At 41.0% G+C, this 22,304-nt stretch overlaps 1 protein-coding gene across 8 annotated transcripts in view; it reads left to right on the top strand.

The window, feature by feature from the left end:
* The window catches only part of ralgapa1 (Ral GTPase activating protein catalytic subunit alpha 1), a 92,669-nt gene that overhangs the window by 59,654 nt on the left and 10,711 nt on the right, over positions 1-22,304 (top strand). For all 8 annotated transcript variants that reach the window (XM_089004117.1, XM_089004116.1, XM_089004115.1 and 5 more), the window contains one exon: positions 21,143-21,267. In XM_089004117.1, the coding sequence (XP_088860243.1) occupies positions 21,143-21,267 (125 nt within the window). The remainder of the gene's footprint in view (positions 1-21,142; positions 21,268-22,304) is intronic.

Genomic DNA, 22,304 nt, shown 5'->3' with positions numbered 1-22,304 from the left:
ACACTTTCAAAAATAAGGCAGTCCGCTCTTGTGACCGCACTTCTGCTCACAAATTGACACAGTCAAAAAAAAGAGAACTATCAAATGAGTCTTCTTTTCCTTTCGGCTTTTCCCTACAAGGGGTTGCCACAGCAAATCAGTGCCCTCCATCTTTAGAGGTTTGATCCGCATGTTTGTTGTGGCCAAGCTTTTACGTCGGATGCCCTTCTTGACACAACCCTCTCTATTTATCCGGGCTTGGGACCGGCACAAGAAGACTTATGTCCCTTTGTGGCTACAGAACAAGCAACTCGCTCAGTAAAATGCTCCCAAACACAAAATGGTCATTGGCACAGCAACATTCAAAAAAGCAAAAACTATACTCACCATTTGATGACAATGCTCTGATCATAATAATAATAATACATTTTATACCGATTTTTAATTTAAAATTAGGGGTGCGCGTTATACACGTGTGCGCGTTATACTCTAATAAATACGGTAAGTAACAGTGATTTCAACAGGCGTCACTCTTGACTTTTAAGGGGGCCAACACGTCTCTTAGCTATCGACATGCTGAAAATGGCTTTCATTTTCATCTGATATAATTCCATCGGCGATAGTTACCCCCCACCCCCCGCCCACAGTATGATAAATCATTTATCATGATGGATGGAAATAGCATTGTAATGAGTAATACAGAAAATCGTACATAAAAACATTTTGAGTGGCACTATTTACTGGCGGCAACAAAAGCACAGTCAGCTTTATACTCCAGAACGCATTTGAAATAAGAATAATTTGATTGTGTTGAAGTATTTAGTAAATATGTAAAACCTTGTAATTGAAAGCATATTGGAGGAGGATTTTCATGTAAGATATTTTAGTTCATGGGTGTATGTAATCAAACCAGTGCCAAATTTTCAGAATGAAAGTGAGTGATAGTGTTCCACAAAGTAGGATATGTTTGTACTCTTGAATACTAAAACATGAGAAAGGGAAGGTATCATGAAAGGATGTGGAAAAAGTGAACAGGTGGTGAAGTGAGACAAAATCAAGATAATGAGACTCGCTTTGTGGTTTTACCTGGTAGCTGATATCTCCATACTGTAGTTGGTTTGTGTTTCTGTGTGTGTGCGCGCGCCTGTGCGTGAGTCTCCTTTGCTGCGACTGTAGATTGTGCAGGTGTGACATGTTTGTGTTCGACCCATGTGTGCATCCGTCCATACGATGTGTATGAGTGCGAGTGATGTCACCTGTTACACACTGTTTGAGAGATGTTTGCGTGTCTGATGGTGTCATGGTGAGTATCGATTGGTGGTAGCAGCAGGTCGATGCCTCTGACAGCCTGAATTACAGTAATCAGTCATTATTGACTCTCAGTCCCTCGACTGGACCCATGTCTTTCTTCCTCAATGGCTCTATCTACATCTGTCACTTCGTTTTTTGCCTTTTCCCACTCTGCCTCGATGCTTCTGTGTGTGTCATGCTTTCATGTCTTTCCGCGCGCGTGCACATTTTGTACTGATGTATGTCATGGCTCAGTGTTAGAGTAGTCCTTTCCCAACCCAGAGGTTGGTTGGTAACTCAAACTTATATTGCAACCATGTTGAAGTTTCCTTGAGCAAGATACTGAACCCCCCAATTGCTCCTGATGCATCATCAATAGGTCATTGTGGTAACAGTGTGAAGCACTTTGAGTTGCAAGTGTAAAAATAAATAAATAAGCATATGACCGCTATATGAGTGACATTCCATTTATCATTTCCACTTTGGTGGTTGAAGCCATTTCGACTTCAACACAAGTTACCTCGAAGCAATTCAGATAATTTTCAAAAGCTTACAGATCTGAAGTCATTACCGTCTTGATTGGAATGTAGTAAGCAGTTAAATATATCTCTGTTTTTTGTCTTCTCTGCTTTCCCTCCTGTCCATTCTCTGGTTCCTTTCCATATGTTGCGCTGTCTGGTTTTTATTTGATCAAATCCCCATCGTTGCATTATCTTATTAAATAGTTTGTTCCATAGATATTCATTGGCTAAAAGTGACAGATGATTCTGTCGCTTAATCTTTTTACAATTTATGGAATAAATGAATGAATCTGAGTTCTTGAATGAGTCGGAAAACAGACATTCAAATAAATATCTGATATACTGTACATTATATATATATATATTATATTATATTCATACATTAGATCAGGGGTTGGGAACCTTTTTTACTAAGAGAGCCATACATGTAAAATATTTAGAAATGTTTTTCAGTGAGAGCCCCACACACACACACACACACACATGCGCACGCACAGATACACACACACACGCACGTACGCAAACCAGCACGCGATTTCAACAAAATGTCAGAATATATTATTTAAAATAACTTTGTGATAATACTGACCATTAATATGAATAGTTTTCCGTTCCTCATGATTGCTAAAAAAAAAAACAGCCAAACGATAGGAATGAAAGTCAACTTGCCGTGTCCATAGACAAAGCTATTGCTAGCTAGCCTGCGCATTGCTCATTAGCTTGTACGCTTGCTTTCTGTTGTCTCTCACAGAAGTACGTATATTGATGCTAACGTTAGCATGGGGCTTTTCAAAGCGCCACTGATATTCAACTGTTTCATTCATGGTATTGTCTCATTGCAAATTCTAATCACGGCAGAACTTTTTCTCTCTACAAAGGTGAATCCTTCCGTCCATTCAACCTGAAGTGTACGAAACTCGTCTTTTTTTTACTCGTCAGGCTTATTTAAAAGGGGGTGTTTTACCTCTTTCGACATCACCGGCCATAGGTCAGTATCATCCAATAATAAATGCGCTTTCCGCCAACTGCCGCCCAAACAGGAAAGGAACAGAAAAAAAGTGAAAATATGTATTTAGTTTTATCAGGGAGCCAGATGCAATCATCAAAAGAGCCATATATGGCTCACGAGCCATAGGTTCCCGACACCTGCATTAGATCAACAGCAATATTGGGTACAAGAAATGAAAAAAAGGGAATGAAGGCAGATAACAGAAAATGTACCAATTGTATTTACTTGAATAGCGGCAATCTTGACTCCTGTGAAAGTCACTCCTTTGCTGGCATCATTATTAATACTAATAGGAAGGCAATTTAAAGAAGAAAACATTTATTTGAAGCCCAAAATAATTCATACTCTGACCAAATGTAACATGAATGTGAAAGTATTCATTTGTTGGATTTGTATCTTCTGGCTGTAAATTATGTATTATACCATAAAATGGCTAAGTGGCAAATACTATATTCATGACTTCCTCTGAAAAAATATAGAGGGTATGATTCTTTTTGGTAGCAGATAAACATAAAATACAAGATATGGGAGGCAGGAGCGTTACATTGCACCCTGAAATGAAGGCCGCGTTTCACTGAGCTTTTGCATTGATAAAGCCTCTGCATAGCTTTATGTCATCAGCTTTCAAATGCAGCCTCTTGAAGGATGCAGCCCTTGAAATAGTACACGGCTGGCTATCGAGAAGCAGTGAGGTCACACGTTCACACCGTCCTTGGTGTTGTTGTTCTTCCTATGGAGTGTACTTGTGCTGTATGTTTCCGATTTATCACTGCATAGTGACATCAATGGATGGTCACAGAGAGGCTGACATACAAGCAAATAGAGGAGGAGAGTGGAAGGAGAATTGGCTGGGCTGAAAGTGATTGTGATTTATTGCCCCTTCATATTTGTAATTTTTTTTTGCCAGTGACTCACATTTTGTCTTTTGGCGCTCTGGGCAGTCCATCTGCCTTCCAAATCCTTTTGATTGTTCATTCACCATGACCACAGCCCTCCAAATGCACACACATCGTCCCAAGTTGCTACCAATACAAAATGCCACACAATACAATACATTTATTTTGTGCTTTTACAACAGCTTCAGCTGTAACAAAGCACTTTTCAAAACAGTTCATATAAAATAACATAACGCAACACATAACATTAAACGGACATTCATTCAATGTTGATTGAAGCAGTATCAGATGAAAGAGGAGAGAATCCAAGTGTGGCTCAGAGACGTCACTCTCAATTTGATTCAAATCCGCTTCGAGTCCAAGCGACTACTCTGTTTTGAATAGGAGTAAAACTACATCTCGCCATGTCCTGCCATCAGGGATTTCATACCTTTTCAAACCTTTCAGACAGTACCAGAGTTGTCAATGGTACTGACAGCTTTATGGGTTGATTATTGCTTGGTTTGTTTATTTTTATTCATTCATTCATTCATTTATTTATTCATTCATTCATTCGTTTTTCAGACCACTTCATCCTCACGAGCGACGCGGGGTGGTGGTGTCTGCTGGAGCCTATCCCATCTGTCTTTGGGCAGTCGGCGGGGGACACCCTGAACTGTTTCCCAGCCAATTGCAGGGTGCAGTTGGAATTAGACAAATCTTGAGTAGCTGAAAACTGAATGACTTGTGAAACGTAAGCTTGTGGATTTAATCAGCATTGATAGCGCTGATTGAAGTGTTAAACTACAATGTTGCATCTTATCAACAACAACCAGCAACTGCAACAGTGGCACCACCATCTTCTACAGTGAACATCTATTTGCATGCAATTGCTGTTGGAGTTTGGGTTAAAGAGCAAGCTATGGCCATTCTCCATCTGGTCTGAGATGATTGCGCTCCTGAGGGAACAATGCTGCAGGGATGCTAAGCTGCTAGGCACACGCACATACGTGCACACAACCACACACACACACACACACACACACACATATATATATATATATCCGCAATAACCAGTTATTGCAGCAGTACTCTGGCATAACTGAATATTCAAATTTATGTCATTTATTTATTTATGTATTTATTTAGTTGTTTGTTTGTTTATTTGTTTATAATGTTTATTTGTCGCTGCATCATGCTTTCAGGATCAGTTGTATTGTGTGCATGTGTGCCTGCGTACATGGGTGTGTTCGTGCACACACGTATAGTTGTTGATTGGCAGGGAGAACTGTAACGTGGCTGGAGTCAGCATATGGCTGGGTGTGATAGCACAGTTGTTTGTGTGTGTTTTCTGTGCATGTATGTGTCATCGCCATTCCCTCTCTGTCACAGTGTGTTCCTAGTGAAATCATGGCAGCTTTGGGCATGTCGTGCTATTATCCCTTCATATCCACACACACGCGCACACACACACACACACACACACACACACACACACACACACACACACACACACACACACACACACACACACACACACACACACACACACACAAGAGCAGCCAAACACGAGCGGACTGACTGCCTGGCTTCTCTTTGCTAGCTCCCTCAATTGAGCCCATTGTCCCAGTAAGGCGACAATTGGCAGCATGTGACAAAAAGAACGTCTCCCTCACAATGGTGGAAAGGTGAGGCATCCTCACAAATTGGAGACACTTATTTAGTACTGATGCCGAAATCGGGTCATTCCACCCTTAACCTCACCGCAGTTCAAAACCCTCATCAGCATAGTTGACACGAAAGAAAACTACGACATCAGATAGCTGATCGAGTCATTGAACATTCTTGCTGAAATATAAAATCTCTTTTGGCTTCACTGTTTTTTTTTTCATGCCTGTTCCTTTTTCATTTTAAAGTCAAAGAAAATGAGCTTAACACACTGGTTGGTTTGAATGTCACATAAATCAGTGATCCCCAAACATTTTGCCCAACAGACCAGTTTAATTACAGGCAGTATTTTCAGGGACTGACCGAGAAGGTGTGACAGATAACTAAAAAAAAAAAACATGACATGACCTGCATGAAAAAGTATTTCGAAACATTAAAAAAATTACGGCACAAGGGGTTTCCTTTCTGGTCCAAACAATCTCTGGCCATGACGTTAACGTTTAAACGTGCTTTCAAAAGAAGATGCACCGCAAATACAAAGTACAAGAAAAATACAACTCTATAGTGAGTTTCCACATATTATATAGAGTGGGTTTAGTGTGTAAAATCCACATTTTAAATAAGACTCCTTCCTCATCTCATCTCATTTTCCATACCGCTTATTCCTCATTAGGGTCGCGGGGGTTGCTGGAGCCTATCTCAGCTGTCTTTGGGCACGAGGCGGGGGACACCCTGAATTGGTTGCCAGCCAATCGCAGTGCACACAAAGACATACAACAGTCACTCTCACACCTAGGGACAATTTGGAGTGTTCAATCTGCCTGCCATGCATGTTTTTGGAATGTGGGAGGAAACCGGAGGACCTGGAGAAAACCCACGCGGGTCCGGGGAGAACATGCAAACTCCACACAGGGAGGCCAGACCGGGATGCGAACCGGCGACCTCTGCACTGTGAAGCCGTTGTGCTAACCACTCAACTACCGGGCCGCCCTAAGACTCCTTCCTGATACTGTCAATTAAATGGAGCCGTCGTCTGTTTCTTTTCTCGCAGGCACTTCTTCTCTCCACTAGCTACACATTTTCCCCTACCCAAAGAAACTTTGCAGGGATGTTTTTACCCATTTTGTTATCGCCTTGTTTTTCATCTTAGTTGTCTGCGTCGAGATTGACATATTGCAAACAAACAGGGAATCTGGTAATCTTTCAAAATAACACATATTTCAGGTCCCGAAATAAATAAAACAGAAGAAATTTCAATTTGATGAAATGACCCATGGACCGGGGCCAGTCCGTGGTCCAGGATCTGTGAACCTCTGACATGGATGACATATTCACAACTTGGATATTTAAAGGACATAAAATATCATTTCTTTAAAGAAGGCAAAATCTCAGTCCATTAGCAGCGACATGAATAACTTCACACATTCAAAGATATTAACAACAGTTTGTGCCTATTGTGGCCCTCTCAAGCGCTTTGAGTTCCATTTTTATTAAGGGCTACACAATTAAACTTGGCTTGATGTTGTCAATCATAATTGTATGCATTCAGCTGGAAAAAATAATATTTGGTTGAGTGTCAAACCGTCCCATTTTAATTGAATATCAACTAAGTCATTTTTGATTTCGCACGTCAAGCCAATTTTCGTCTGTCAGGCCAATGAGCATAGGTTTGTGTGTGTGTGTGTGTGTGTGTGTGTGTGTGTGTGTGTGTGTGTGTGTGTGTGTGTGTGTGTGTGTGTGTGTGTGTGTGTGTGTGTGTGTGTGTGCCAGTGTGCCTCGACTGGGATCACCACCTGATCGTGGTGAGGCAGTTTGTGCGTCTCCATGACCCCGAGAGCTCGTGTGTGTCAGTGTGTGTGTGTGTTTCATAAAATGTCTTGAGTTCTGTAATGACTGCGCTCATGCACATCTTGTACCAGGGAGCTGTGAGTGCAGACCCATGAGTTCAAGCCATCAGTGATTTGATCAAGAGCAGACCTCCCTACGAGGGATAAACAGGCCAATCTGCCCCTTGTTTAGATGTGCGGCAATATGCAAAAAGAAATGATGAACCGTGGTTGTGCTTATGAATGTGTGTTTAAGTAACGAGGTGTTTATGAGATGAGGAAGCTTGGGAAAGTACATCAGCTCTAACAGTTATGTTCTCACGCAGTAGCAGCTCAAATGTTGAACATAATTAATTGCAGAGGGTTGGTCAACATGATTCATTTGAATTTTGAAACAGTGTTTAGAAAGACAGAAATGTGAACCATATGAAATATCAACCAAGATGTTTATTTACTGCCGCTGCAAGCAGAAATTAAACTGACATTATTGTCACGTAACTGAAGTGTAAATCAAGTCGACCATCTCATAAGTCATATGATGGATGGATGGAGTTGCATCATCATTCATATCATCATAGGCTGCTGGCAAAGGTGTTGAACATAATTAATTTCTCCTGAGCACTTTCAAACAGTAATCCATGCCTTCTTCACATCCTGGCTGGATGACTGTAATGGCTTTTTGGAGCGTCTGAGCGCTCTTCACTTTTTGGAGCGTTCACTTAACTTCATTAAGCGTCTCCAGTTGGTCCAGAAGGCTGCTGCTCGCTTCTTGACTGGTCCTCGTGAGACCACATCTCCACCAGACCACATCATGTGGTGAGACCACATCACGTGAGCACATATCTCCTACTCTGGCATCCCTTCACTGGCTACCTATACATTTTAGAGTTCTTTTCAAGATCATATTACAGTAAAGTCTCGTTATATCGATATTCTCGAGAGTCTGAAAAAATATCGATATAACCGAACTATCGATATATCCGATCCTGCGGAATGAAAATTTTCTCCTTGCGTTCATAGAAATAGTATCGTAATAAGCAGTACTATCGATATAACCGATATCGATATAACGAGACTTTACTGTATTTGTTTTCCAATCTATAAATGGACTCGCTTATCTCACTGAGCTCCTACACAGGGTCTGCGGACAAGACAAGATTTGAGGTACGAAGAACTGAGCCGAGGTTCATGGGGGACCGAGCCTTTTCTGGTCCGTGTCTTTGGAATGACCCTCTACTGATCGTTTGACAAGCCTTATGGCTGCCCATTTTTTAAAACTTGTCTAAACAGTAATTTGCATTTTGACTCAAAATTACTCAGATTTAATTTTTACTTGGACTGTTTTCGTGCTTCCTACTGACTTTGTTAAGTTATTTATTTTTGTTCATTGTAGTGTGTATGAAAAAAGTGCTTTGTAAATGCAGTTGAGAATCAGTCATTTACAAGCATTCCTTCCCAAGTGAGTCAAATTGTTATTTAAAAAATAATCTTGTTCTCTCTTACATTTTGTGACTGAGAGTACAAAGTAACTACAATATTTAAAGGGAAACTAATAGCACAAAAAATAAAAAAACATTACTAAGAATGCCAGATGATACGGGTGCCACTGAAGTGAATGGGCAATCTGGCATAGGTGTGTTGAGGCCACATTGAAACAGGCCATGTCACAGAGGTTCGGTTGTGGTTAGTTCCAAACACAAGGGCAGTGTGGCTGAAGGCTGTCCCTCATGGTGGATAAAGATATCAACAAAATAAAATAACCAGACTAAAGATGAATCTTTGTATAATCAGATTGTGTCGCTGGGTGCAGCACATGTTGTATAACTGTTCGAGCCTGCGGATCATATCCATCTCCTTAGTTGGGGAATTATTGTCATGCATGGCCTGTGTGACGTTGACGCACACGAGTACTGTGTTGGTGGTTTATGTGTGTTCCCAGGAAACATGGTTTGTGATAGGGCTATGCCGGGCTCTTTTACAATGATTGGATGAAACAAATGTTAAACGGTTGTAATGAATGTATCACTTTTTTTCTTTTTTTTGCCATGGTGTGTGTGATTGCATGTGTGTTCGTGTTCATGCACAGTACTCCTCAATGCAAGCCGTGCATTAGGCCAGCCCATCTCCGTTGTACATTTACACGCGCACGCACACACACACACACACACACACACACACACACACACACACACACACACACACACACACACACACACACACACACACACACACACACACACACACACACACACACACACACGTAATGAAATCACAAAGCCCTTCATATCATTGCTATCGCAGAAAGATATAAACCCATTAGCGTGTTCCTTTGGGCATGGATACACACGCGTGTACACATAGGTTTATCATTACACGCTGTAAAGCTTTTCCAATTGTATTATCCCTCTGATGTGCTTCTCTCTGTTGTCTGTTCCAATGCCTCGGGTGGGAAGGACAGATATGGCGGCGGTGGTGGAGGCAGCGGTAGTTGTGTGGGAGATGGCGAGTGTGATACGGACGTGTGTTTCTCAGGAGCAGTTTAACCTCTCTTGTGAGGGTCAAATGTTAGGTTGTTGCATTTTTACTCAACACTAACAAGGGGTGAATTTGCCTCTTTGATAAGAACATTTTTGATATTGGTGTCACCGCCAATTAAAAAATGATGTCACTCGCGCATCAGACTGGAAGAATTTATGCTTATGAGCAAATAAAAAGAGGTGATCGTCTAGACCAGACATGGGCAAACTAATACGAGCTCCTACGAGCCACTAAGCCCCTTTCATAAGTCTCACGTACACTTTACAGTCACGGTTTAATGTAAATTTACGTTTTGTAGCGTCACATATGTTGTTAGCTTCTTTTGAATCTTTCTTCTAGGCTGAGGTTCTGTGCATCTATTTTGGAAAATGACATGCAATTGCACGACTTTATAACGCTTGCGAAAGTCCGGAAGAAAGAAGCAGGCTTCTGATTGGCTGCTGTGCTGAGTATGCAAATTTCAACTGCAGGTAGTCTATGTTTGTGTGCTCGGCGACGGTACACGTGTATTGTTTGCGCGTGAAGATAAGGGCGTCAGTGAGGAGTTTGTTGAGCGCGCGGTCAGGACAAACCATCTATGATTTGGCGGAATTTAACACAAGTAGGTATTATTGAGCTTGAATATTTCATTGTGTAATAATATGTTTTGAATGTTGAAAGTGCTTCCATTTTTCAATAAATGTTGATTTCTTTAACTTTGCCCCTTCGATGGAAACTTAAAAACAGACGCAATCTTGATAAATCACAGTGCATATGTTATTTTAATCTATTTCCATTTCCTCCAAGTATCTGCGAAATAGTATGCAAACGCCATATTCCTTGAGACAAATTTATTAACTGATCAGGGATATTTTTCACATTTGAAAGACAGTTAATAAATTGGGTTGTAGTGTTCTTACTGTGCTATGAGGTTTGTACATACTACATTTAAAGGACAACCGGCACCATTTTTTGTTTTTGTTTCCCACTGACATCAGAAAAACGTTTTATAGCATCTAAAATACCCAAATCAGGCAGGCTGATATTTTTAGTTAAATGAAAAACACCAATAAAAATGACTTCAAAATGAATCCGGAAATGGACAGTTTCAGAAGGTCCCACCCCTCTGTTCGTGACGTCACGCCAAGACGTCTTGCCTTGCTCGAGAATCAAAACAATGGCTTCAGATTCGGAGAAGATGTTTTCTTGTTACTCATCCAGTTATGAATATGATTCAAATAGTTCTGAAGAGGAAAGCATAAATGTTTGCAATTGATTCAAGGAGTCCTCCCATATCAATTCGAGCCGTCAATGACAGCAATGTAGCACCCAGAAAAAACAGAAGATTGCGCCCAAGCTCCGTTGGAAATGGGCTGATTTGTCAGCTGGGAATTTGTGTCAGCGAATATCAAATAGTTGTCTTGGTGCAACACACAACGATTCACCATGGCGTTATTTATGTGTTTTCCTTCTAATTTCGCCATCAACACGGATCAACACGAAGTTTTCAGACCAAACAAAGTACCCAAAATGCATTGTATGTCGCTTTCTTGGTCAGGGGCGGTCCAAACGTGACGTCACATGGGGATAGTCATCAACTCGAAAACAAGACTTCATGAATATTCAGCGCAAGTCTTAAAACGTAAACTATAGCTATATGCTGTGGAATCTTTGTAAAATACGCTCAGTCGAAGTCATTTGAAGTGATTATATAAATTATGGACATAACTTGTTCGGAGTATTTCCGGCCCAAACACTCCCTCCAAATGCTCCTGGCCCGGCCCCTCTGTCAAATTTTAGAACCCAATGCGGCCCGCGAATCAAAAAGTTTGCCCACCCCTGGTCTAGATTTTGTCTCCCACCGAGAGATGTTTCCATAGTTTTTGTTGCAGCTGTGTGCATCTTGTAACGTTCATATATACAGACTAAGTGAGAACATGAATTTCGAGAAAATCTATTCATTTTCCCGAGCACCCGGTATATTTTTGGCATGCTATGGATTGCAAGCAGACTTCTTTTTCCGGACATTGGTAGAAAATTGTCTTGGTGTCATCGGTCCATAAAATGTTGTTCCAAATATGTCATCTCTGCTGTTTTTCACAGAATTCAGTCTGGCCTTGGGATTTCTTTTTGCATCATGTGGCATGGCTTCTACAATATGTTTCTTCTTCCAACAATGGATTGAGACCTGCCCATTGGATGTTGGCAGCGATGTCTTTGTTTCTGTCATGAGCTGTTGTTGGAATTCAAAACCTTTGTCTCCTATTCACCTTTTTGTGTGTAACACAAATGTTGTCTGGTGGCAGCCAGAACAAAGGTGCTAAAGCTGCCATTCCAACACTTTTAAGGGGGACTGTGCCTCCAGAAAGAATGTTCAACTCTTTGCTGCCAAGCGTCAACTAATTTCCCTCCTCAGCTTCTCCAGTTGTGCCATCGTACTGTAGACTAACAAACAATGCCAACTTCTCAGTTATGCTTAACAGGGCTGTCAAAAATGGTTGCCTATTTATATGCAAAATTAAATAGTGCAGGTGGTTAATGCATCGACCTCACAGTGCAGAGGTACAAGTTTGTATTCCACCTCCAGTGTAGATTTTACATTTTCTCCCCGTGCCTGTGTGGGTTTTCTCCAGGTACTCTGGTTTCCTCCCGCATTCATAAAACATGTGAGGCAGGTCAATATAACACGCTAAATTGTCCCTAAGTGTGAGTGTCTGCGCTACTAGTGGCTCATCTCTGTGTGCCCTGCAATTGGCTGCCAACCGGTTCAGGGTTGCCTGAAGACAACCCTGGGATCGGCTCCAGTACCCCTCATGACCCTTGTGAGGATAAAGCGGTTCAGAAGATGGATGGATGGACGGACGGACGGATGGATGGATCATAAAGCACCACAACCATCAAGTGGTGACAGTTGAATATTACCGCCATGCCCTCTTCAAAAACTGTGCCATTGTGGGAAAAAAAACATAAAAATAACAAAACGAAGCTCTTGAAGATTTTGAAGACGAGTATACCAACTCAGAATCAGAATCAGAATCAGAATCAGAATCAGAATACCTTTATTCGTCCCGCAATGGGGAAATTTGCTCAGGGCGCTAGTTTTACTTTTTTTTTTTTGGGAGTGGTCTTTGACAATCACTAACTTTGATTTCTGTGGCATTTAGTTTTTGAAGTTCTCTTTCAATACGAATAAACTTTTTCTTTCTGTGGGGGTGTTCTGAATGGCGGCAGTTCATGCGAGAAGTCATTTTAGACATTATTTGCAGAGGTCCGCTTGGATAGTCAAGAGGAGTCAAACTATTGATCTGATCTTAGCAGACTTGTAGCTGCTGTCAATAAAACTGTGTGTAGGCTATAGATAACCATGTGCACACATCACAGATCGTCAGGTGCTTTTACTTTGCATATTGGCATTCCATTCAATCGAACACTGACCCAACATTTTATTTGATTCAACGCAACTGCACTTTCTAGTGATACATAAGCTGTTAAGAGAAGTGCGAAGATGAGCTCTACGTACACGAATAAACCATGATGGATGTTTGGCTTCGGTGTCAAATTCCAAGATAAAGTCAAACATACAACATATTCTTTTCAGGTGATCCTCATTTGGCAAATCAGTTTTCAGTTCAGTTTGAATAATTTGCTGCTGTTCTCTGACATGGCACTGAATTGCATGCATATACAGTAAAGTCTCGTTATATCGATATTCAAGGGAGTCCGAAAAAATATCGATATAACCGGGACTATCGATATATCCGACCCTGTTTGCATGTAATTTTCTCTGTGCGTGCATAGAAATAGCATCGATATAACCGGGACTATCGATATATCCGATATCGATATAACGAGACTTTACTGTGTATATATATATATATATATATATATATATATATATATATATATAGGGCAGCCCGTGCAGAGGTCGCCGGTTCGCATCCCGGTCCGGCCTCCCTGTGTGGAGTTTGCATGTTCTCCCCGGACCTGCGTGGGTTTTCTCCGGGTCCTCTGGTTTCCTCCCACACTCCAAAAACATGCATGACAGGCAGATTGACCACTCCAAATTGTCCCTAGGTGTGAGTGTGAGAGTGACTGTTGTATGTCTTTGTGTGCCCTGCGATTGGCTGGAAACCAATTCGGGGTGTCCCCCGCCTCGTGCCCGAAGACAGCTGAGATAGGCTCCAGCAACCCCCGCGACCCTAATGAGGAATAAGCGGTACGGAAAATGAGATGAGATATATATATATATATATATATATATATATATATATATATATATATATATATATATTTATTTTTATTATTTTATATATATATTTTTTTTTTTTTTTTGTGTGTGTTTTTTTCGGTCAAACGTGATGGTGTCAGAGTGGGAGGCTATCAACAGAGTTAAGTCACATTTGAGTGATATATAAGCCAGATGAGTTGGCTCAGGCATATGATTAGGATGCCTCTTGGACGCTTCCCTGGTTAAAGGCATGTCTCGCCGGCTGGAGACCCTGAGGACAACCCAGGAAACGCCGGAGAGACTATTTCTCCCGGTGGCCTGGGAACAACTTGGGATCCCCTAGTAAGAGCTGGAAGAAGTGACTGGGAAGATGGTGGTCTTGTCTACTGAAGGTCCCTTCTGAAGGGATATGCGAGAGAAAATATATGGATAGATATTTCATTTGCATAGCCCTGAATCACAAAATAGTCTACACACACACACACACACACACACACACACACACACACACAGTCGGAGCCGCGCGCGTCCAACTCCTAAATGTGCACCATCTATCTATCTATCTATCTATCTATCTATCGATCGATCGATCGATCTATCTATCTATCTATCTATCTATCTATCTATCTATCTATCTATCTATCTATCTATCTATCTATCTATCTATCTATCTATCTATCTATCTATCTATCACTCTCTCCTCCACTCTCTCTCTCTCCTCCACTCTCACACTGTCGCAAGGTATCACAGGAGTCGACCGCCATCACAATGAGCCGCGCCGCAGGAGAGTGTGGAAAAAAGGGGTAAAATGGAGAGAAGGAATTGTTGCTCATGGGAAAGCGCGCCAAAGAAAATGAGTTTCTGACTGGACACAAAAGAAGCATTTTATCCACTCACTGTCCCCTATGTTTCTGTGCTCCACTTTCTCTCTCTTCTTCACGTGCCTCTGCAATCATTTTACCTCCTTTCTGTCTTCTTATGGGAAAGGAGATATTTTTCGACTAATGACTAAAAGGGGCCTTCTTAAATCCAATTATGCTCCATTTTATCGTTATGACTGCCATTTGGGTGGAAGAAGTGAACATTGGACAGGCGCTATGTCGAAGTGCTGAGAGCAGAACCATTTGTTTCTCCCATGGATTTTTATTCTAGTGGTAATTGCAATTTCTGTGTATTTGTTAATGTACTTTGTGAGACAGTTTATGCAAAAAAAATCCAGCAAAATCTTTCACTCTGGTAGAGACCATAATGTTCACATTGCACAATTCGTTATGTTGTATTTCTCTTTGAATAATTAATGATTTTTAAGGGCAGAAATTCCAGATAGTGAGATTGTCGACACTGTGCAACCATAAACAAAAAAGGCAAACAGAGGCGGTGAATTGGTGCAATATTAATGTGGTTTTTTTTCTGTAGTTAGATCCACATTTTTTGCTGTTTTTTATAGTTCCACAAAATACCATTCCCTTTGTACTACTACAGCCATTTTGTGCAGACTACCTCTATTTTTTAAGGAGCTCCAAAACATTTTGAAAAAGTAAAATCATTGTGAGTAGAACTATTATTTTTTTTCAACTCATTGTCCAAATAAATGATCGTTTGTCATGTTATTCGGGTCACACCTTCTGGTGCAACTGTGGTGTCAGACTCTTTATGATTCACAGTCTGAAGGCGACATTGAAGCCTTTTCGTCTCCTCACTGAGGGGAGCCGCCGTTTGTGCACAACAACTTAAGGCCACAGATAGAATCCCATGCTGGGCAGATCGCTGGAGGAGACAGATTTCAAGGATAATAACAGAAAAACAATGACAAACGTAAAGGGATGTAATTTCTTTCCTGATTGCGGTTGTAACTTTGTAACTACCTCCTCCAATGGTGTACACCTGTTGCATCAACAATTCTGAGCAACAATTTTAAGAATGCTCACTTTTGATTGGCTCTGTCAAATGATGGCAGTGTACCAATATGATAAAATCACCAACATTTAATTTTGGTCTGAGTGTGTTGCAGTGAAATCTGTTTGAAATAATTAAGAGCAAGGTATGCAAATATAAGCAACCGTGCCCTGCGCAGAAGTAAACTGCAAGTCCATTGATAACCATTTCAGACAAATCCTTGACGAAGAATGTAAACCAAGCATTATCTTTAATTGGGAGAATTTGCTCGAGCTTTTTGGGTTCGCATGTACTGTATACACTCATGTACTATTCGGTTATTGTCGTGAACAATGTCGTGAGCAAAACAACACTGGAGCACCACAAGGCATGTTGTGCAACACAAAAGTGTCTGATAGTGCTCTCCAATTGAGTCCAGGTGAAGTTAATCAGTCTTCGAAGTAAAGCAGGGCTTTTCAAAATCAAGTTCAAAGGAGTTGCAGTTGCGGAAAATATGCTAAATGTAAGAAAGATGCCATACGATTCCATAAATGAAAAATATACACTATGGACAAGTTAATGATTGCTCTTGAATTATGTATTTTTTCCCCAGTTCTATTCTCTTTGGAGACGATCACTTTTCCTCACTCTTCCCCACTCTTCTAAACTACGATCTTGTCTTCTTCTTTTCCTTTCGGATTCAGGGGTCACCACAGCGAATCAATGTCCTCCATCTCACCCGTTTTTTTGCATCCTCTGCTCTCACACCAGCTACCTTCATGTCCTCTTTGACAACATCCATAAACCTCCTCTTCGGTCTTCCTCTCGGTCTCCTGCCTGGCAGTTCAAGGCTCAGCATCCTTCTCCCGATATAGTCACTCTCTCTCCTCTGGACATTTCCAAACCATCTCAGTCTGGCCTCTCTGACCTTCTCTCCAAAGCCTCTAATATGAGTTGCCCCTCTAATGTACTCATTCCTGATCCTATCCAACCTGGTCACTGCCAAAGAAAACCTCAACATCTTCAGCTCTGCTACCTCCAGCTCTGCTTCCTGTCTTTTCTTCAGTGGCACTGTCTCCAGTCCAAACATCATGGCTAAACTACGATCTTGTCCGGTTTGGTTATTATTGTGGTTTCTGAAAGACAGGAAGGACAAATGGTTGAAGTACTTTGGCCTTCGTGTTTCTTTAAAATTCCATTGCCAATTACAATAGTCCCTCAACTTACATCTCTTCACATGACATTTTCAAGTTACGAAACAGGAATATGTTGCCTCTTGTTACAAATTAAATCGAAAGATGCAAAAGGTAAAAAGATTACAAAATGGGCTGGTACCCACGGCTCAGTTTCCTGAACATCTTTTACAATAAAATACATTATGATTTAGATGACACTTTCACAACAGCTGAAGCTGTAACAAAGCGCTTAACAAAACAGTTAACATAAAGTCATATCATAAACACATAACATAAAACACGGACAGTCATGCAATCCAAACCACTTTTCCTTCATCGCCTTGTAGTTTAAAGCAGTTTGTGATGAAAATCTCAATTGTATTCTTTGGTTTTTGATAATAACCTAATGAAAACATATTTGTTGCATATTTTAAGGAATTTTTATGCTCGAGGAAACATATGTCAGATATTTTTTTATAGGGTGATGAATCGGAACGGATTAGGGCATTGACATGGAAAGCGCTTCTCCACTATGAAACGCTTCTAGCTGCGAAATTTCTTATAGAACCAATTAGTTTTGTAAGTAAACTTACCACTGGACCTTGCAATCATATTGCAGCATTTTTTAACAGTTCTGTCTGTTATTGTATTTCACTTGTACTGCTTTTCAAAACAAAATTATTATTATTATTATTATTTTTCACTTTGTACTCTAAATTGTTGTAAAATAGGCATCTTTGGTTCCCTCCCTTTTCGTACTTTTTTTTTCTTCATCTCTGACCCCTTCATTAGTTCCCCTTTCCCCCCAGCTCTGTCTGTCTCTCCACTTTGAAGGAGCCATGTTATTGTTCGGATGATTGCCTCTAACTGGATCAGTTACGATTATACCTGAATCCCTCTCGTTTTGAGGCCCTTAGACCGTCAATCTAACCCAATAGAAAACCCATAGGCGCTCTTTAAAATGGCTTGCTGGACATTCACTTTCTCACACAGAGGTACAAACACAGATTTCATTCGGGAGATTCATTGGGCCTGCCTACTTCTACACACAAATTGAGACACTTAAATGTACACATTTTCTTCGTGTTTATCATCATTAGTATAACAAGACGCACACACACACGCTTCCCTCCACTGAAATTCATTTGTTATCGGAGCTGGGAAAATAAATGGTAATACTGTCGTGAGATGCTAGCATATGCTTGTCTTGACTATAACAGCTGCGCCAAGATGTCATTATGGTTGAATGTATAACTCGGACTGAGGACAAGAGCATAAATGTCATTCTATCAATGAGGTTATCGCTAATAGATGGACAGTTGAAGTCCTGGTTTCCATTTACTCTGCTCTCTGTTGAGTCGCTGCGCCGCATTTGCAGTCCATGCCTGCAGGCTGTAATACAAGTGATAAATTGTTTTCAGAAGGGTTTGATTTTTTCGATGGCCACCGCATCACATTGTTTTCCCCTCTAATATGTAAATTCAAACAGGAAACTTTATCGTGACTGAAGACATGAACATGCTTGTTTTTTTTTTTGTTTTTTTGCATGATTAGAATTTGTGTCAAGCACAGTTCTTATTACATTTGTCCAGCATTAGGCATCATTCCAAGTTTAAAAACAAAGAAAGAAATCAATTGTCCATCGGACAACCATCATGTTAGTTGTACACTGCACAAATCTGGCCCTTACAGAAGAACGGGAGGAAGAAAGACCTCATTTAAAACAAACTTTTAAAGGACAACCGACGCCTCCCGACAAGTTGTGTCCATAATTTCTAAAATCGCTTCAAATTACTTGTACTGAGCGTATTTTACAAAGATTCCACCGCATATAGCTATACTTTACGTTTTAAGACGCGCGCTGAATATTCAGGAAGTCTTGTTTTCGAGTTGATGACGATCCCCACGTGACATCACATTTGGAACGCCCCTGACCGAGAAAGCGATACACAATGCATTTTGCGGTACTTTGTTTGGTCTGAAAACTTTGTGTTGATCCGTGTTGAAGCTATCTTAATCATGTGTTTTGGTTCATTTGAAACATCCATCTATCCATTTCCCGTACCGTTTTTTCCTCATTAGGGTCGCAGGGGGTGCTGGTGCCTATCCCAGCCATCTTCGGGCACCAGGCGGGGGACACGCTGAATTGGTCGCCAGCCAATCGCAGGGCACACAGAGACAAACTACCATCCGCACTCACACTCACGCCTAGGAACAATTTGGTGTGTTCAATCTGCCTGCCATGGTTGTTCTTGGTATGTGGGAGGATAACGGAGGAGCCGGAGAAAACATGGGCAGAACATGCAAACTTGAATTGACATTGACAACTGTAATTGAATATGCACGTCACTTTTTTAACACTAAGTTTTTTGTAACAATTAAGCAGACGTAATTGTTGTTTTGTTGACTGTCACCATTTTAAGGAAAAAAACATGTCATTTTAAAAAAATTGGGGGCTAAATTAGACATACAGTGAGACTTCAGTTTACGGACCCCTTGGCTTACGAACTTTTCGGTTTACGAACGTTACATTTATGAACATTTTACCTTGGCAGACGAACAATTTTTTGGGATAGCTGCCACAGTGAGTGTTGTGTCGTTCACGAACGACCGTTCTCCTAAAGAAAATGGTGGCCACCGTGTTTGTCCTTTCCCCACCTCCAGTCTTCGGTTAAAGCCACGTGATTGGTCAAGAACGCAGCAGTGGGGGATCGGGTTACAGGCAGAGAGAGAGTGAGGCTGTTCTCCAAAAAACAAAATGGCGTCTTTGGTTAAAGCCACGTGATTGGTCAAGAACCCAGCAGTGGGGAGCGGGGGGTTAAACATTAAAGAAACAGGAAGACAGGGAGACAGTGAGAAAACACACACACGAAAGGGAGATGACAGAGCTTGAAACAAAAAAACAAAAGTGTGACAATAGTGAGAAAATGGATAGAAAACAGTTAAAATATACTGGATATTTTAACTGTTTTCTATCCATTTTCTCACTATTCTCACACATTTGTTCTTTTGTTCTCCACAAATAACCCACACAAGTCATCTGTACACTTGATGCAAAAAGCATCAAGTGTAAATACAATTAGCACAGAGAAAGCACCTACAAGGGATATTTCCTCAAGATGGTGGAAGAAGAAGGCTACGTTCCTCATCAAGTGTTTAATGCTGAGTAAACCGGACACTCCATTCCATCAAGCGATCATCAATAACGACCATCACAAAGGTAAATAAAATAACTTTATTGTACAGTACAGTTTATGTCTTTAATCATAATACTATAGCACATTTATTATACACAAAATAAGGTATTTTGTGTCGTTTTAAGCCTTAGAAAATTCGAAAGTAGAAAATTGTTTTATGGGGACCTGGGAACGCATTATTCTCATTTTAATGGTTTCCTATGGAAAATTAATTTTCGGGATACACACTTTTCGCCTTACACACTCTGTCTGGGAACCAATTAAGTTCGTAAGGCAAGGTCCCACTGTATACTAATTTGCTATTCCGAATTTAGCCTCTGGATGGCAGCACTTATCACACACAGGTAATAATAATACATTACAGCATGACTGCCTAATGTATTAATTCTACATGTGGCCAGACATTTATTATTTAATGACGCAGGCTGCGGACCAGATGAAAATTGACCAGTGGCTGCATTTGGCCCCTGGGCCGGACTTTGGACATGTCTGCTGTAACGTGATAACATGGTAAACTCCATTGTAGTAACCACCGTCACTGAATGCGTTAAATATGGAGTCTCCACCCACCAACACCTGTTGACAGAGAGAGGCCTATATAAGGCTTCTTCAAAAACGTCATTTTGCATGACAAAAGAATACCATTCATGTTTCGGTCGTGCCTCCAATTTGGAGCATAACTAGTTGAGGTTTCCCGAAAAGAGGTCTGTAACCCTAACTAAGCCTGGTTGTATAAACTGCAGAAATAAGGGGTGGAACAGTGTCGTGCAGTTATGATTTGTGTTAATGCTGTGAGAATGAAATTACCTGGATGTATGAGATTATTCACAAGGTCATCATTGACGTTCCAAAATATTATTTCCCCCACTAGTTGGATCGACCCCACTCAAACTGCTTTTAGCCAACACCAGCTTTCATCTTATGTTTCATTTCCTCAGTAGATGCATTTCTATTTTTATATCACCTTGACATGTGACCTCAGCTATGAGGAGCGAGCCCGATACTTGGAAACCATTGTGCAGCACCATCAGGAGCCCACCACTTTTGAGGATTACGCTGCCCGTGTCTACAGTCCGGCTCCCTGCACTCATCTGCCGACAGACACAGGTACTACGGTCCCAATGACAACTTTCACATAAAGGAGAAGGAATGAAAACAGTGACATACATTTTACATGAATAGGTTTTATATATATATATATCCCTGCTCTGCAGAGGTGGCGGTGCCAGACCTTTGCTATCATAGGTCCCTGCTATAAGGTTGGGGGGTGCAGAAGACTATTCCCTGAGGCTACACTGCTTAGTTCGATTGTCGTAACTAATTGTGGTCTATGACTGGCCTGATTGTCCCATTTGTTCTGGTATCACCTCATCAGCATGACTAAGCCTATGTGGAATGAATGAGATGGTACCAGAGAAAATGGGGCAATCAGCCCAGTCATAGACCGTAATCAGTTGGGACAATAGAAGTAATCAGGGTAGCCTCAGGGAATATTCCTCTGCGCCCCCCCCCCCCCCCCAACCTTAGAGTAGGGACCTATCATCACAGAGTTCTGGCACAGCCAGCTTTGGACAATAGTGATATATATAGGGCCAGTGCTACCAGCAAGATTTTAGTTCGCTGACGAAGCCTCTTGGATGAGAAGCGAAATATCTGACACCTTCAAAGAAGTACAGATGACAGCTGAAAAAAGAGTTTACACAGACATTTTCTCAAACCTCTTTTGGAAAAAGTACCATTTGTGTATAGAGCAGCGGTGCTCAATACGTTGATCGCAATCGACCAGTCGATCTCCATGTTACTATTGGTAGATCGCATGACAAGGTGATGTCACATTACAATAATAATACATTTAATTTATAAGCACCTTTCAAAACTTGTCATGAATGGCGTGATAAAAATAAAGCAGAGTTGTTTTTGAGAAAAAATCTAGATGTCAGTCTATCAGCGATTCCTTCACTTGATTGATACACCAGACAATCAATCAGATGACATCTCATTATTAGCTACACTGTGTGAGCTCAAACAACACCCCTGAGCATTGCAAAGTTAATAAGCGAGTCATTAGTTACATCCTAATTTTTCACACATTTTTTTTCCTCTTAAATGTAAGATCAGACATAAAAATGAGTGGGGGAGCTGGA

This window comes from Hippocampus bargibanti, linkage group LG09 (assembly GCF_051943395.1).
Source record: "Hippocampus bargibanti isolate YZ-2025 linkage group LG09, ASM5194339v1, whole genome shotgun sequence".
Classification (NCBI taxonomy): domain Eukaryota; kingdom Metazoa; phylum Chordata; class Actinopteri; order Syngnathiformes; family Syngnathidae; genus Hippocampus; species Hippocampus bargibanti.
This window is presented reverse-complemented; position numbering and strand designations above follow the sequence as displayed.